This window comes from Tachyglossus aculeatus, chromosome 17 (assembly GCF_015852505.1).
Source record: "Tachyglossus aculeatus isolate mTacAcu1 chromosome 17, mTacAcu1.pri, whole genome shotgun sequence".
Taxonomy (NCBI): Eukaryota; Metazoa; Chordata; class Mammalia; order Monotremata; family Tachyglossidae; genus Tachyglossus; species Tachyglossus aculeatus.
The window spans coordinates 23,060,797-23,078,294 of record NC_052082.1 but is presented as its reverse complement, the minus strand read 5'-3'; the positions used below and the strand labels follow the sequence as shown (position 1 = coordinate 23,078,294).

At 41.2% G+C, this 17,498-nt stretch overlaps 1 protein-coding gene across 1 annotated transcript in view; it reads left to right on the top strand.

Moving 5' to 3' along the window:
* Nucleotides 1-4,728, top strand: part of HS6ST3 (heparan sulfate 6-O-sulfotransferase 3) — a 265,437-nt gene extending 260,709 nt beyond the window's left edge. Inside the window, exon 2 of the mRNA XM_038759426.1 lies at nucleotides 3,636-4,728. Within this exon, the coding sequence (XP_038615354.1) occupies nucleotides 3,636-4,344 (709 nt within the window). The 3' untranslated portion in view covers nucleotides 4,345-4,728. The remainder of the gene's footprint in view (nucleotides 1-3,635) is intronic.
* Nucleotides 4,729-17,498: the final 12,770 nt, after the last annotated feature.

The following is a 17,498-nucleotide window of genomic DNA, read 5'->3' as shown; positions in this document are numbered from 1 at the left end:
TCCACTGAGCCATGCTGCTTCTCCTAAAGATGACAGTTTTTATGTAGTATGGGAAGCGGTGTAGCCTAGTGGAAATAATGCAGGTCTAGAAATCAGAGGACCTGAATTCTAATCCTGGCTCTGCTACTAGCTTGCTGTGTGATCTCAGGAAAGTCACTTAACTTCTCCATGCCTCCGTCTCTTCAACTGTAAAATGGTTAAAATGGTGATCGATACCTGTTCTCCCTTCTACTTAATTTGTGAACCCCATGTGGGACAGGGACTCCGTCTGCCCTGATTATCCTGAACAGTGCTTGACACGTCATAAGCGGTTAATAAATACCATAATTCATTTACAAATTAGTGAAAGATTCATTTGTATAGTCACAGCAAGTTTTATGTTACACATGGGTACATACTAAGCCAGTGCAGGGAACAGTGTGGGCAGAGAAGAAAGTGACCAACATCACTTTCTGCTCTGGGCAGCATATATAACAATAATAATAATAATAATGGCATTTGTTAAGCGCTTACTCTGTGCAAAGCACTGTTCTAAGCACTGGGAAGGATACAAGGTGATCAGGCTGTCCCTTATGGGGATCTCATCTTACCTCCTTCCCTTCCCCACAGCACCTGTATATATGTATATATGTTTGTACATATTTGTTACTCTATTTATTTATTTATTTATTTTACTTGTACATATCTATTCTATTTATTTTATTTTGTTAGTATGTTTGGTTTTGTTCTCTGTCTCCCCCTTTTGAACTGTGAGCCCACTGTTGGGTAGGGACTGTCTCTATATGTTGCCAACTTGTACTTCCCAAACGCTTAGTACAGTGCTCTGCACACAGTAAGCGCTCAATCAATACGATTCATGATGATGATGATGATCCCCATTTTACAGATGAGATAACTGAGGCAGCGAGAAGTTAAGTGATTTGCCCAAAGTCACAGCTGAAAAGCGGTTGAGCAGGGATTTGAACCCATGACTTCTGACTCCTAAGCCCGGGCTCTTTCCACCGAGCCACGCTAAGGCATGGGGGATGAAATGTGAGTCCGAGAGCAGAACAGGTGATCTTGCCCCCAGACTCTCACCCCTGGAGTCTCTGTCCCTGAATCTGCCTGCTGTTGTCCAAGATCTCTTGGTCTTTCAGCCTTTTGGCAGAGAAGGACGCTCTCCTGGGGAACAGGGTTCTTCAGGAGACTGAGGAAATAAACTCGGCTCTAAACAAATATCAAGTGTCACTTGCTGTCAGATAACTTAGAGCTGCTTCTGGCCAGTCCTCAAATTCCACTGAAGTGGGAAAGAGCAATGGGTCATTAGGGGTAACGATTCTTTCTGTTTTTTAGAGAAGATGTGTTTGTCCTTTCCTATAAGTTTAACAGTAATAATGGAGTCTACGTCTCCATCCAGTTTCTATCCTCTCACCTTGGCCTAGTGACCAGCCACTTAATCTTCTTTGTCAGTTATCTCTTCTCTCTATTCTTCATTTTCTATTGATTCCCAAGAAGCCTATCAAGGGCGTAGAATACTTGGTCACTCCATGATCCGAAAAGGAATAGTAATAATAATAATGGTATTAAGCACTTCCTATGTGCAAAGCACTGTTCTAACACAATTCTTTCTTTGTCACACAAAGGAACACAATCGAACACAACTCTTCCTTTGTCAAAACTTTCAGGGAGAATAAAGATCATTTACTTCTGAAGCTTTTTCCCATCCCACAGTGGGTGGATAAGTATGGGAGGAGAGGTGGAGAGAGAGTGAACGATGAAGGGAGAGAGGAGAGAGAGACAGGGTGAGGGGCAGGGAAACACTTAAGCTGGTGTCTTTCTAGGATATTCGTTTCTTGTGATTTGACTATCTTATTTTAGTTTTATGGGTATTGTGCCAAGGACTATATCTTATCTGGTGATGTAAAAAACACCTGGCACATTGCCTCACATCCCTCTATGCGCAGTAAATATTTGATGCTGCCAGATTTAACTGCCTTCTATCTTTAGAACATTTTTCTTCTTAGGAGTGCTTTATGGAAAAGTCTGTCTGCTAGGTAGGTGGCACATTGAAAACTTCACATTTTGTACATGAAGAAACTGAGGCACAAGAAGTAGAATTTGCCTTCTAAATATACATTTAATCCAGAAAAAGTCCGAATTTAGGCAGGGACAGCCAAAAATTCACCCTTCCAGGTAAAACGAATAAAGCAAATAAAAAAAAAAATGTGGGTTAGCAAATTTTTATAAGGCTGGATTCGTTACGCCCCAGCCTACAGCAATTGTAGTCAATCTATCAATCAATCATTGGTATTTATTCAGCATTTATTGTGTGCAGAGCACTGTAGTAAGCTCGTGGGACAGCATAATAAACAGAGTTGGCAGTTACATTCCCTATCCACAGTGAGCTTCTATTCTTATCTTCTACCAATTTGCCTCGCTGTAATTTAATTTCTGTCTCCTCCTTAGACTATAACTTCCTTGTGGACAGGGATTGTGTCTACCAGCTCTATCGTATTGTAGTCCTCCAAGCACTTAGTACAGTACTCTGCACACAGTAAGTGCTCAGTAAATACCAGTGACTGGTTATTGAAATGTGAGTTGCATGATGCTATGCTTGCATAGGGCAATTTAATTTTCCCTGTTCCCCTAACCCCAGAGAACTTTTATGAGAAGGGAAGCTTTATGCAGAAGAAGGGGCAAATATCACCCCTAAACAGCATCTGTCGACCCAAATCTTTTCCAGGCAATTAGCAGGCAGGCCCAGGGCATGTTTCCACAGCAAAATTCCCTGGCAGCTTTAGTTCAGTGAACATTCTGAGCCCCAACAAAGAGGTAGCACACAACAGCCTTTTAATTCTTAGATAATTTTCATCAGGTGGGGATGCAGCAACCCAGGTAACTGAGAGGTCTGAGTGGCCAGATTAACCAGGTGGACAGTAGCATCCCCTTTGTTTTACGGATTCATTCATACATTCAATCGTGTTTATATACATACATATCGTATATCTGTATAAGCACATATATATATCTGGAATTAATGAATGATGTATTTGGGTTTTATAGAGGAATTTTTAAAGCTTCCTTTCTTGCATTGCCAGATTCCATGAGAAGTTATGCAGCAGAATTCGAACCAAATGTCCAAGTTTGCCATTGGATTCAGTGAGACTTAGGAGACTAGGGTAGTCCCATGGCTTCTAAGGAAATGTCATCATTACCTACCCTAAGGGGTCCCTCAGTCGACAGGGTGATCCTAGACCCATAAAGTAGATTACACTAGGAGAGACCATGGACCAACATGCTTTAGATCTGCTCTAGATCTAAGGACTGCTAGGGGTGAGTAATGTTGGGTATAAGAAGAACGACCTAGTTCATTTGTCTTTCTGGGTCTCCTGAAATGCAAATCCAGCAGTATCTTCTGAGACTGACTAGACAATAAGTAGGCGACAAAATAATTTTGCTCCCCAAATCCAGGCTGTCATTTTTCACCGGAAGGAAACATACATAAATCTTCATGGAAGCCATACTTAATTGTATCTGCCAGCTGGGACATTTTCTTTGTCCAAACACTGGAGAATTCAATTTATTTTAAAAAATCCAGAGGAAACAATGGTCAGAATAACAACTATAAAATATTAATTTTTCCCAATTTATTTCAGAAACTTCTATTACATCACAATGTTGAGAGATCCAGTGTCGCGGTACCTGAGTGAATGGAAGCACGTCCAGAGAGGTGCTACCTGGAAGACATCCCTGCACATGTGTGATGGAAGAAGCCCGACTCCAGATGAGCTGCCATCCTGCTACTCAGGGGATGACTGGTCTGGGGTCCTCTTGAGGGACTTCATGGAATGCGGGTACAACTTGGCCAACAACCGCCAAGTCCGCATGCTGGCGGATCTCAGCCTGGTGGGGTGCTACAACTTGACGTTCATGAATGAGAGCGAGAGGAATGCCATCCTGCTGCAGAGCGCCAAGAACAACCTGAAGAACATGGCCTTCTTCGGGCTCACCGAATTCCAGCGGAAGACACAGTATCTGTTCGAGAGGACCTTCAACCTCAAGTTCATCTCTCCCTTCACCCAGTTCAATATCACCCGCGCCTCCAATGTGGACATCAACGAGGGCACCCGCCGGCGCATCGAGAAGTTGAACTTCCTGGACGTGCAGCTGTACGAGTTCGCCAAGGACCTTTTCCTGCAGCGTTACCACTACACCAGACAGCAGGACCACCAGAGGGATAGGGAGAAGAGGAGGGAAGAGAGGAGGTTGTGGCGAGAGCACCAGACCCACCAATTGCAGAAGGTGGATGGGGTCACTGGGGAAGCCGTCACAGAGGACTACAACAGTCAGGTGGTCCGATGGTGACATAGCCTCCCTCTCCTCCCCTGGGGAAATAGGACATTCGGACTGTGCGGTGGACAGTGGATTTACCCTGGGCTGGGGTTAAGGGGAGTTGTCATGAGCCCTTTGGCTGCCAGAAACTTGAGGTGGACGCAGCCCCTCTTCATCTTAGGTTTTCTTGATTTTTTAACCAGCTGGGGGATGTTTTTCTTAATGCCTTTCAAACCGCATTACTAAACAGAGTAGAATCTTATCGTCTTGGATAGGCCTGTAGATGACAGAGGGGACTAGGGCCAATGGGCTGGAGTTAAAACCAAATCCTGTTAAAATCGATCTACATCATAATAACTTTGTACAGTATATGTTCATTCATTCATTCGATCATGATTATTGAGCGCTTACTGTGTGCAGAGCACTGTACTAAGCGCTTGGGAAGTACAAGTTGGCAACATATAGAAACGGTCCCTACCCAACAACGGGCTCACAGTCTATAAGGGGGAGACAGACAACAAAACAAAACATGTGGACAGGTGTCAAGTCATCAGAATAAATGGAATATGGTGAACAAGAGAGAAAACCATGTTACTCTGCAAGCGTTCAGAGAAATTTTCAAGTAGGAAGAAAATGACATTTACCCATCAGTTTAACTGTTGCAGTAGGGTTCATTCCCTCATCTTTCACCTCTGTTGGCCTGAATTTGAATGTGATTTATTACACAAGAAAAATGAGTTTAATCATGAGTTAATCTTGGAAATGTCATCACGATCGAGCCTTTCTCATCATTACTCCATTGCTTTCTGATTTATCATTTTAAAGACATTGGAGTCAAATCAGTTAATCTGTCAATGATACTTATTGAGTGACTGCTGGGTAGAGAGCATTGTACTTAAGTGCTTGGAAGAATACAAAAGTAGTACAAGATTTTGATGTCATTGGAGTCAAATAAGTTAATCAATCAATGATATTTATTGAGTGACTGCTGGGTAGAGAGCATGTACTTAAGTGCTTAGAAGAATACAAAAGTAGTACAAGATAATGGTCCACGTTTTGAAGAGCTTGCAGTGTAATGGAAATGCAGGAAATGGTTGGTTCCACCATCAAAAGAAGTTTATCCGTGGGAGAGGTGCTGGTGGAGATATCGCATATGACTTGATCAATCATTCAATCAGTGGTTTTTATTGACCACTTACTTTGTGCTGAACACTGTACTATGTGCTTGGGAATGTACAAAACAGGTAGTAAACACAATCCCTGCTCACAAAGAGTTTACACACTTCTACAGGCTCTTCAATAGTGGATAATGAGATCATAATTAAAAATTATTTTCTTGAAAACTGAAAGGAACTGAAGATCAAGGAAAGCATAAAACCCAGTAATGAACATTTTCTAACTCTGTTAGAAAGGGGCATTTTATTATAAGTGACATTAACTTGAAATAGACCAGCTTGATTTAGTCACTTTCCTTTTCATAATTCAGTATTTGAAGGATGAGATCAAATGCACAATGGGGATGCACCACAAAAGGCTGCACAAGATATATGTGGGTGCAGATTTGGTATTTGAATGTAATTACTCATTCATGGAAGGTAGATTACTGCTTCAGAAATGACATAAATGAAGCATGGAGGATCCCATTGAGGGTAGTTAAAAGGAGCTTGAGGTGGGGCAGTCTGTTGCAGGGTTCTTCACTGGAGTCCATGGCCTAAACAATTGGGAAAAGGTGTCATTGAATGGCAGGAGTAGACACTCAGCTCTTTTATTTTTCAACACTTTAAATCAATCAATCATTCAATTCATCAGGAATGTGTATTGAGCACTTAGTTTGTTCAGAGCGCTATAAAAGTGCTTGGAGGAGTAAAATACAATAGAGTTAGTAGACACAGTGTCTTCCCTCAAGGAGCTTACAGTCTAGCAGACCCTAAAATATATTACAGGTAAGGGAATCAACCAAGTTTAACGATCTATCCATAAGAGCTGTGTAGGTGGGGGTCAGGTGAATGCCTGATTTCCTAGTGGTGGTGGTTGAGGTGACTCGGAAGGGAGATAGGATGGGGAGATGACAGCCTAATCAGGGAAGGCTTCTTGTAGATTTGATTTTAACAGGGTTTTGAAGATAGGAGAGGAGTGGTTTGATGAGGGCATTAATTTGGGCTTCAGTAGTTACCCTCGGACGGTGATAGAATAAGAATAGAGATCTTCAAAAACATGGCTCAGAAATTGCATCCCTCCTGCTTGTGGATCAGAGGAAAGAAAAGTGGGCTGCCTGGGGACATCTAGGAAAAGGCAAGAATTAGTCAGACAAAACAGCTGCATTTTCAACGAAGACAATTTGCTTCCAAAAAAGAGTGGGAGTTGGAATTGATGAGCAGAACTTCCCATTTGGCTATTTCAACCTTGATGTCCTGTCTAGATGGGCTCTGCAAATTACCTTTCCACCCAGCACCGAGAGAAACTCCACTAAGCTGTAGGTGGAAAATTTAAAAAATAAAATAAAAATATTCAACATTGGAACTTTCCCATTAAATTCACTTTAAGGATGTGACTGTAAATGAATGCAGAATCTAATCTTCAAGCTACCTGAAGACCCATTTGATAGTGGCATTCTTACTATGGTAACAGGAGGCTTGGGGAGACATGCAATCCATCTCTTTATGTTGGTCCTGAATCACAATTTCAGTTCCTTACACTGTTTCATTCTTACCCAGACCCATGTCAACTTCCTGAGGTGGTAGTATAAGATGGAAAGACGTTTTCTTTTTCATTGAAGGCTAATTCAAATAAACAAACAGATGCAAGAGGAGCTAAGCCTGCTGGCCAGATAAAACTGCCGAGGTCTAAGGATCCCAGCAACTTTAAGGAAAAAAGGACAAAGCAAATAGTCCCATGTCACAACTGACAATCCACTAGGTGTTGTCCCTATTTTAAAGAGACTAACTTCCCATCGATTGGGTGCCATTTCTAAATTTTCAAGAAAAATGTTCAGTTCACAAAAGCCTCCCCATGTGTATCTTGTTCCTTCCCTTTTCATTCACTCTTTCGTCACTCTCCATCCCCAATCCTCCATTTCTTGTGTTATAGTTGTTCCCTAATCTAGGCCAATTACCCGTATTGTACTTCATGTCCTGTGCTTGTCACTTTATATGTATCTATAGACTGGTGGGATTCCCAAATTAGCCCCAGTGTCCAATAGCCTGAGACAGTGTTTCATTACTTTGTTGCCAGGTTTATACTTCACATCTCCTGCTGGTTACCCAATAAAGCATCACCCCACTGATTTGCATCCCACATCTTCTTCAGGTATGTTAGGATCAGCTGTCCCTAAAATAACAAAAAAAATTAAGAACATCCAATTTCTATTGAATTATTTTGTTCCTGTTGGCTAGGGAAAAGATGAGAATAAAAGACCTGACAGGCAACCAGTTTGATGACCATCCATCTAAATGAAAGACAAACCTCTTAACAACTGAAATCTTTGAAGGTCCATAAATCAAAATCAGTCCGAACAGACTGTTGTCCAAAAGTCATGAGGGAAAGTTATTGGGAACAAGGTCGAGTGTCTCATTTTGACTCACTTTTTGTTTCAAAAACTTTGGATGATTAGAAGATTTCTTTTCAGCTAGCTTTATGTTAGATGATTTGTCAAGAAATTGATTCAACTGCAAATTTACTTTGACCTGGCTAATCAAATACAATTGATTAAAAATAAAAACTGCCCTGGTTCTGGGATATATTGCCGGAATTGGGATATGTTGGAGTTAGGTGGATTAAGCTATTTCTATGACTGGAAGCGGAGAATGAAGCAGATAATATCTTGAGATTACTGCTAACTCTGTAATCCAATGGTTCTATGAAAAAGATCCAAAAACAACACAATTTTCCCATGCCCCTCTTAATTTCCATGTTCGCTTACCTCTTCAGATCTCATCACCCAGATGTACCTGTTACAGTGGAAGTCATAAATGGAAATTCTATCTACGCTTCCAAGCAGGTAGTTTTCATCCTCTCCCACTCTACCTTGCTCACCCTGGCTTACTCTGAATTTCAAAATTCTAGAGTGTTTAGCAGTTGACTGGGGTGTCTTAAAAGTGGCATTCACTCCAGTACTTAGAACAGTGCCTGGCATGTAGTAAGTGCTTAATAAATGCCACTATTATTATTATAGGCAAAGATCTACTGCCTTTTGGTATCCCAACTGTCAGCACACTTAACATTCCTGTTCTATGGTCCCTGAGTTCCAGGTGTCAGCAGTGACAATTCTGGATCCTTTCTGATGACCGCAATGACTTATTCTTGAGAAACATTGCTTTTCTGTGTTTTGATTGTTGTCCCTCATTTTATTCACTACTTAGTTTCTGCCCGATCATTTCACCCTTTTTGTGATTCCAATGCACTTGCAGGATTTGGACTATATTGTTTTTCATGAATTCTTCAATTAAGTGTTGAAAGGAAAATTCATCCTTTTTTCATCTGTTGCCATGTTTTAGGTGAAGGGGTAAGTATTAAATGGACAGTAAATTATTTTTCCTTGGGAAATGTTTTCTGTAGTTTATGTGCAATAATATGTATAAACTCTGCTATTAGGAGATTGTATTGTGGCATTATCACCTTTTAAAAAGATAGTTTGTAGCATTGATGATTTTCATTGATGTAAAGCACAATTTAATGAATAGGTTAATATAATAAATCATTGTGATGTCAAAAATAATTGTTTTCTCATGTATCTGTCAGTCGGTATTCTGGAAATGGGGACATTTCGGCTAAATACCTCAAAGAACATGTGGAGAAACGAAATCAGATTAATCAATTTAACTAGGCAGCTTTGATTCTGGGATTTTCTTTTAAACCACAAAAGATAGAGTTATAATAGATGGAGATAATAATGCTTATGTGTTATTCATGCGATTCTTACTATGTGCCAAGCTCTAACCACTGGGGTATATACAAGGTAATCAGGTCCCACATGGGTTTCACAGTCAGGAGTAGGCAGGAGAACAGATATTGAACTCCCCTTTAGCAGATGAAGGAACTGAGGCTCCGAGAAGTTAAGTGACTTGCCCGGGGTCACAAAACAGACAAGTGGTGGAGCTGGAATTAGAACCCAGGACCTCTGACTCTCCGGCCTGTGTTCTTTCCACCAGGCAACACTACTTCCCTGATAATAATAATAATGATCATATTTGTTAAGTTCTTATTAGGTGTCAAGCACTGTTCTAAGCACTCGGGTAGACACAAGCTAATCAGGTTGGGTAGAGTTCTTATTCCACATGGGGCTCATAGTCTTAATCTCCATTTTACAGATGAGGTAACTGAGGCATTAGAAAGTTAAGTGAATTGCCCAAGGTCACACAGTAGACAAGTGGCAGAGCCAGAATTAGAACTCAGGTCCTTCTGACTCCCAGGTTTGTGCTCCATCCACTAGGCAACACTGACAGGGAACACGCCTACCAACTCTGCTATACTGTACTCTCTCAGCCCACAACACTCTGCCCACAATAAGTGCCCAATAAATACTTTTGACTAATTGATTGATGTAAACTGATGTGCCTGTAGCAGCATATAATGGCCTGGAAGGGAGTGAAGAGACCCACAAAGACTACTGATGCAATTATCTAGTGATATGATTACAATTTAGACAGGTAATAGCTGTTTGAGTAAGAAAGAAGAGGTGGATATGGGAGGTATTATGTAAGGAAAGCTGGTAGGATTGGGCAGTTTGTTAAAGGTGAGAATTGAAAGACAGGAATCTAGATTAATAGCAGTTGTGGACTTCAAGGACATTGAGCATGATGATGTGATTAACAGAGATGGGAAAGTTAGGAGGAGTGAATTCAAGGACAAAGATGAGTATTTATATATTTTTATTTATATTTATTACTTATTTATTACTCTATTTATTTTACTTGTACATTTCTATCCTATTTATTTTATTTTGTTGGTATGTTTGGTTTTGTTCTCTGTCTCCCCCTTTTAGACTGTGAGCCCACTGTTGGGTAGGGACTGTCTATATGTGTTGCCAATTTGTACTTCCCAAGCGCTTAGTACAGTGCTCTGCACATAGTAAGAGCTCAATAAATACGATTGATTGATTGATTGATTGAGTAGGTCCATTTTCGAGAAACGTTTCATTCAAACAAAACTACATGAACTGTATTTTCTTGCTGGGACAGATCTTACAATGTACTATTTGCTCAGAGGGATTCACTGTTTGAGGTGTGTTTGCCAAGGCAAGCTCAGGACTCTGGAATGCACTCTCTTGCCTTCCCAGCCCCTGGTAATAATAATAATCATGGCATTTATTAAGCGCTTACTATGTGCAAAGCATGGTTCTAAGTGCTGGGGAGGTTACAAGGTGATCAGGTTGTCCCACGGGGGCTCACAGTCTTAATCCCCACTTTACAGACGAGGTCACTGAGGCACACAGAAGTTAAGTGACTTGCCCAAAGCCACACAGCTGACAATTGTCGGAGCTGGGATTTGAACCCATGACCTCTGACTCCAAAGCCTGTGCTCTTTCCACTGAGTCACGCTGGTAGGGGAGCTGAACCCATGTTCAGGGGAGCTATCCTGCTGCCAGAACTCAGTTTCATCGAGTTTGGTAGCTGCTCGAAGCAGAACTGGGATTAGAACTCTGATGCTCTGACTCTCAATCAATCAATTGTATTTATTGAGCACTTACTGTGTGCAGAGCACTGTACTAAGCGCTCTCAGGTCCGTGCTCTTTCCATTAGGCCACACTGAGGCCATCCCAGACATCTTTCTTTTACCAGAACTGAACTCCAGCCCATTCCAGTTTACTTCCTCCACTGGTTATCGCTAGAAAACCTTTAAACTTTAAAACCTTGGTGTAATGAAATCCTGGGGACATTGTTACTCATATACACTGTAGGTGAAAAGTGTTCTAGGTGAAATTTCTATCAGTGGAAATTCTGTTCTTACTGGAAAAAACTGGTTTTTCAGTTTATTTTACATGATGGACCAACTAGAGATAAGAATACAAACATTTTGTTCATATTTAGTCCAAAGCATTTATTAGCCTTATGTAGGAGAACTAGGAAAACTAAAATCACACCCAGCATGGGACTCTGTTCCCAGTGGATGCTCAATTATGTCGTTGGCTGACAAAATGAATTTGCACCAGGCATCCGAGCAATGTAGGAATTTTAAACAGACAATGCATTTTAAATGGCCTTTCTGTGTGCTAGGCAGCTTCAGAAATCCAGTTTTCTTGAGGCCTAGACCTTGCTGGATTTTTTAAATTTTTTCCCCATTTTTAAATAATCATACCATTAGACTATTGGCTCTGCCCATGTTTTTTCATGTTAAGAGAAGATTTTTGTTGAATTGGTTAAATTCCCCAGGACTTTCCAGCTTTAGGATGCAGTGATTTGCTGATGTCCATTTTCCCTTTCAACTCATACCTAAGTTACCTGTGCTCATGACCCCAACCCCCTAGCTGACTAAAGGTGAGTTTGATACCATTTGAATTTTCAGTTTATTGTGGTTGAGCAAGACTTCTGAGCCTTTAATACCTTCCTGGGGGCAGCAAGGAAAGATGAGGAGGGAAAGCAAAGATTGAAAGAATTGACAGACTTTGGGTAACATGGAGAAAGTCCCCTCTGTAGCAGGGAGAATTTGTTGGGTGCCCATTTGTAGCTTCACCTATATAATCCCTAGATTTCAGGGCTCCTTTGGGAATGAGTCTCAGGGAGGGAAAGACCAGAAAAGGCAGAGTCAGAAAAAAATGAAGTGTCCAATTCTGAGGAAGCTCAATACTGAAATGCCCTGGAGCAAGCCTCTCCATGTGACAGAGAAAGGCCACTGTTCACCCACGGGGGTGGCCTCCTCATCCTTTGCTTCCAAAAGAGATGTAGCATCAAATCTTAGTTAAGGACCCCAAATTAACCAAGTCCCAGACATAGCTACAGGACCCAAGAGTAGATGTGAGGGCCCCTGGACTACAGTGAGAGGAATATCTCTGTCTTCTACATTCAGAGCGGCCTTTCTATACCAAGGCAATGACACTGATGGTGTAAGGTGGGGTGGCTGAAAAGTCTGATATCTAGCTTCAGCCCATTCCACATAGTGTCAAAGTCAATAGTTACACCCTCTCTATCAACCAATCGATAAATGGTATTTATTTTGTTCTTTTGGGGGTCATGGTACTGTACTAAGTGCATGGGGGTGCATGAGTGCTCAGTGCTAAGTTGAAAGTGCATGAGAAGCAGCATGGCTCAGTGGAAAGAGCACAGGCTTTGGAGTTAGAGGTCATGGGTTTGAATCCCGGCTCCACCACTTGTCTGCTGTGTGACTTTGGGCAAGTGACTTAACTTCTCTGTGCCTCAGTTACCTCATCTGTAAAATGGGACAACCTGATCACCTTGTAACCTCCCCAGCGCTTTGCACATAGTAAGTGCTTAATAAATGCCATCATTAGTATTATTGTTACTATTATGGGGGTGGTTTGTTTTCTATTAGTCATAAGCCTAGTTGGTACATTAACCCTCTCCAGGCATTGTGCTCTGATGAGCCTAATTTAAACTGATGAAGCAGGCAGTTTATCTGACATCTTTTCTAATTCCAGATTGTGCACTGTCCAGGACCTCAGCCCCAGTGGGAAGATTGGAAATCTAGGCATTGCTTATCTCCCAGACTATTCCAGCCTCACTCTTTACATCTCAGCAGTCCTTTGAAGATTAGTTAGTGTGGAATGGGCTAGGAGGTTTCCTGAAGAATCTACCATAGACAGGTATGATCCCTGCCACCTCACAGAGTGCCCCAATGTCCCCTAAAAAATTCAGTGAATGCCACTGATTTTCTAAAGGACACTGGTGCCTTGGATCTGACTTTGTTTTCTGCCCTACTGCTCTAGGGAACAAAGTAGTCTCCCATTCTAGCAGTGGAATATTACAATGAGGTAACATTTGTTTTGCTGTGTTGAGGTTAACTTTTTAGTAGAGCTCTAGGGAATTTAAAAAGTTGCACAACTCAGAGTTTTAATAACATTCATGAGAAATATTGTATAGAAACAGGTCAAGTAAAGAAAACCAAGCTTCATGTTATGATTGCATAGGGAAAGCAGCATTTTCACAGTACAGGGTCCGAACTAAGGCTTCTGGGATAAGATTCCATTTAAATTCTGATTCTCTGGTGATAAACAAGACAGAGGATGAAACAAAGTATAAGGAATGCAAGTATGTTGCTGTAGAAACTGCTCCAAGATCCAACATATGAGATAAACATATTTAAAGGAGGATAGAGAGAAAATAAACCGTTCTGTTCTGAGCCGGTGATGTCACTGACTTTTTGTGATTCCTAGAATATGAAGTGCAAAATAAATAAACTCATGGAACTTTCCTCTTTTGGGAAAAGAGGGAAAAATTGACAAGTGGCTGAGGAATATGTTTAGAGTCTCTCACTTCCTTCTCTACTGGACTCTTGTGTGTGTATGTGTGTGTGTGTGTTTGCACACACCTGGTAGGGGCAGAGTCCTGGGCCTCTTCACCCCTTCACCCTTAGGGCTCCCCTTGGGCAAGTCACTTAACTTCTCTGTGCCTCAGTTACTTTATCTGCAAAATGGGCATTAAGACTGTCAGCCCCATGTGGGACAGGGACTGTGTCCAACCTGATTACCTTGTATATACCCCACTGCTTAGAACAGTGCTTGGCACATAGAGAGATGATTGTGTCCTTGGTTGCCAACGACCAAAAATTTCTGCTTGAGGTAGAAAGGAATGGAAAACCACTGGAGTTTTTGAGGAGTATGGAGAAGTGTTTAGTACAACATCTTACAAGAATGATCAAGGCAGTGGATTGATATATGGGATGGGACTAGGAAAGGAGCTTTAAAAGGAACCAAGTGTAAAACTGAGCGGATAGAGCATGGGCTTGAGAGTCAGAAGGACCTGGGCCTAATCCCAGTTCTGTCACTTGTCTGCTGTATAACCTTGGGCAAGTCACTTAATTTCTCTGTGCCCCAGTTACTTCATCTGTAAAATGGGATTAAGACTGTGAGCTCCATGTGGGACATGGGCCATGTTCAACCTGATTACCTTGTATCTAATTCCAGCTCTTAAAACAGTACCTGGCTCATAGTAAGCACTTAACAAATACATTAAAAAATAAATAGCCAGGCCAGCTAAGATTTAACATGCCATTTCCCAGTTTACAGAAGACTTAAGTTGTAAAATAACATTTTAAAGCATAATAAAAGTACTTCACTAATTGAGACAAATATTGTTGTGGTTATGAAAATAGGAACACACTCAGTCCTTCTACAAAGCAAGTTTAGATATTAAGGTAATGTTCTACCGATACGTGTTTGTTTGTTATAGAACATGTTGATAAGAAACAGTTGTGTGCTTGCAATTCCTAATTAGCACGCTCCAAGCCATGAATATTATAAGGTTTGTTTTCTTCAATGTGAGTTTCTTCAAGGATGTAAACCCTGCATTAGAGGAGAACTGACTGTCATTATAGAGATAACCATCTTTGGTTTTTTCCTGTTTCCTACCCAACATTCCCACTCAAGGAAACTCCATTTCCAATATAGTTGAAGATTCCTGACCCTTTCCTAGTTTCCTTTTAGCCAGGCTGTAAACTGAAAGTCATCCTTTCCTTTTAGAAAAAAAAAAAAACTCCATTTTATGACTCTCAGTGAATGGCTTCAAGGAACAATGTCTGGTTCAGGTGGCTTAATTTGATTTCTGAAAAGAATATTATCAAGGCTATTATTGTAATGCGAATATCGCAACCAAGCGAAGTGAGCCCCCAGATTTCACATGGGCATCTTGTGAGTATCTTACCATTCCAACTTAAATAATAATAATAATATTTGTTAAATGCTTATGTGCCAAGCAAAGTACAAATTACTGGGGTAGAGATGAGATAATCAGGACAGACACAGTCCGTGTCCCATATGGAGCAGTCTAAATATGAGAGGAAACAAGTATTTAATCCTCATTTTACAGCTGAGGAAACTGAGGCACTGAGATGTGGCCTATTGGAAAGAACATGGACCTTGGAGACAGAGGACCTGGGTTCTAATCCCCATTCTGCCAATTGCTTCCTAAGTGACCTTGGGCAAGTCACTTAACTTCTCTGTGCCTCAGTTTCCTCATATCTAAAATGGGGATTCTGTTCTCCCTCCTACTTCGATTGTGAGCCCCATATAGGACAGGACTGACCAACTGGATAAACTTTTATCTACTCTAGTGCTTAGTGTCTGACACAGAGTAAGCACTCACCAAATGTCATAATTAATTAACTTGCCCAAGGTCACACAGCAAGCAAGTGAGGGCAGTGGGATTAGAACCCAGGTCTTCTGAATCTCAGGCCTGTGCTCTTTACAGTGGGCTACTCTGCTTCCCATACTGCGTGAGCACAGTTGCGTGTCTTTCAGAGAGATAGTAGGTCACTCCAATTTAGAACTGAAAATTCAGCAGGTTATGACAGCTGTTCCAGTTGAATGACTAGCGGGAGGAGCCAATACATTGTTAATCTCCCTGGCTACCCCTAATCAGATGGTTCCAAAATGGACTTAATTGGTTAGGGCTGGATAGGCCGTTTTCATTACTTCCAATAAAGCACTGATCCTTTCCAAACTCCACCTCTTCCAATTCCTGCCCACCTGACATTCTGACTTACACCCAGCCTCTCCTGATCAAGGAAATAAAGGCTTCTTAGTTCTTCTCACGTGGCTGCAGAGTTTTCATTTCTTGGCCAAGCTGCTGCTTCCTTCCTTCTGGGGTGTGTGCCACCAGAACACATTTCCTTAGAAGCCAGTTTCCTCCTTGAATCGTGACTGGTGATAAGAGCAGAAGCATGCGGGGATCGGGATTTAAGGCATCATAAGGTAATATATTCAGGATGTAGCCTTGAGGAAAATTTAGAAGTGATGTACACTTGGTAGAGTTTTCCACAGCCAACTGTAAAATAATGAAAATTTTTCATAAGACAATTGGAGAGATAATGTTTTGAAGAGCTGTGTTATTGATGGATTCTAGAGGAACCCTATGGAAAACTGAAAGAGGTGGTTAGGTTTGTTCTTATCATGACTCCCCCAAAATGACTTCTGTATATAATCACACATAAATAAGCATGACTATTACATTAAATAACTCCTTCCCTTCTTAGAATCTATCTATCCTTTCCATAGGTTAGTAAACTTCCACAGCATCATTTCTTGATTTACACTGAACTCCCTTTTCTACTGCCTCTTTTTATCCAGTAGTGTCTCTGTGGAAGCACAAACCTCCAAAGGTATCCTGCCTACAAAGAAGTTTCAATTTAATATGGTGAATTTAAGCAAGTATTTGTCTCTCCCACTCCTCTTCCCCATCTCCCCCTTCCTTCCTTCTCCACCTTCCACCTCCTCTCTCCCTCCTCCACACTTTGTCCTAGTCCAATTTGAGTAGGACAGACTCACCATGCTTGCTGAAAAGATGAAACAAAATGAAAAAAAAAAAAACTTTTTTCCTTTTCAGTGCTTCCTTTCCTTTTCAGAAAGAAGTTGCTAACAAAATCTAAAAATACCCACAAAAGAAAGTGTGGAAGAGACCCACCACAGGTAATTAGCCCCTCAGAGCTGACCTTCAGTGGATGAAAAATGTGGCTCAGGAATAAACCTTTGACCACATTTAAGACTCTCACATGGTCTGTTGTTCTATTCATTAAGCTCTCCCCTGGGAGTTTGGGAGAAGGAAGATTCACCTTGGCTACAAGAAAGCATAGCCAAGGGAAGTGTAGGATTGAGTCTGTGAAGAAATACAGACCAATCTCAAATTGCTGATAATCAGTGTAACAGAAACATTTACTAAATATCCATTGTCTGTAGAACACTGTACTGAGCACTGTACAGTCCTAAGGGCCTTCTGTGTGCACAACGCTGTATTGGAAGCCTATTGCATAAAGAGAGAAAGTTCTCCTCAACACTAAAGTATATACCTGATATCAATTTAATGAACTGTTCACTCTGGTCATTATCATTTGGATTTGTTCTTTCAAGTTTTTAGTAATTTCCGTCTGTTTCTTGCACCCAGTAGATACTAAACTTGAAGATAGGTCTGCTCTTTTCATTCAATCGTATTTATTGTGCGCTTAGTTTTCTCCCCAATACTGAGGTAGCTGAGGGGAATGGATGATGGCCAGAAAGGTGGACAGTGATCAGGGAATTCATCTTG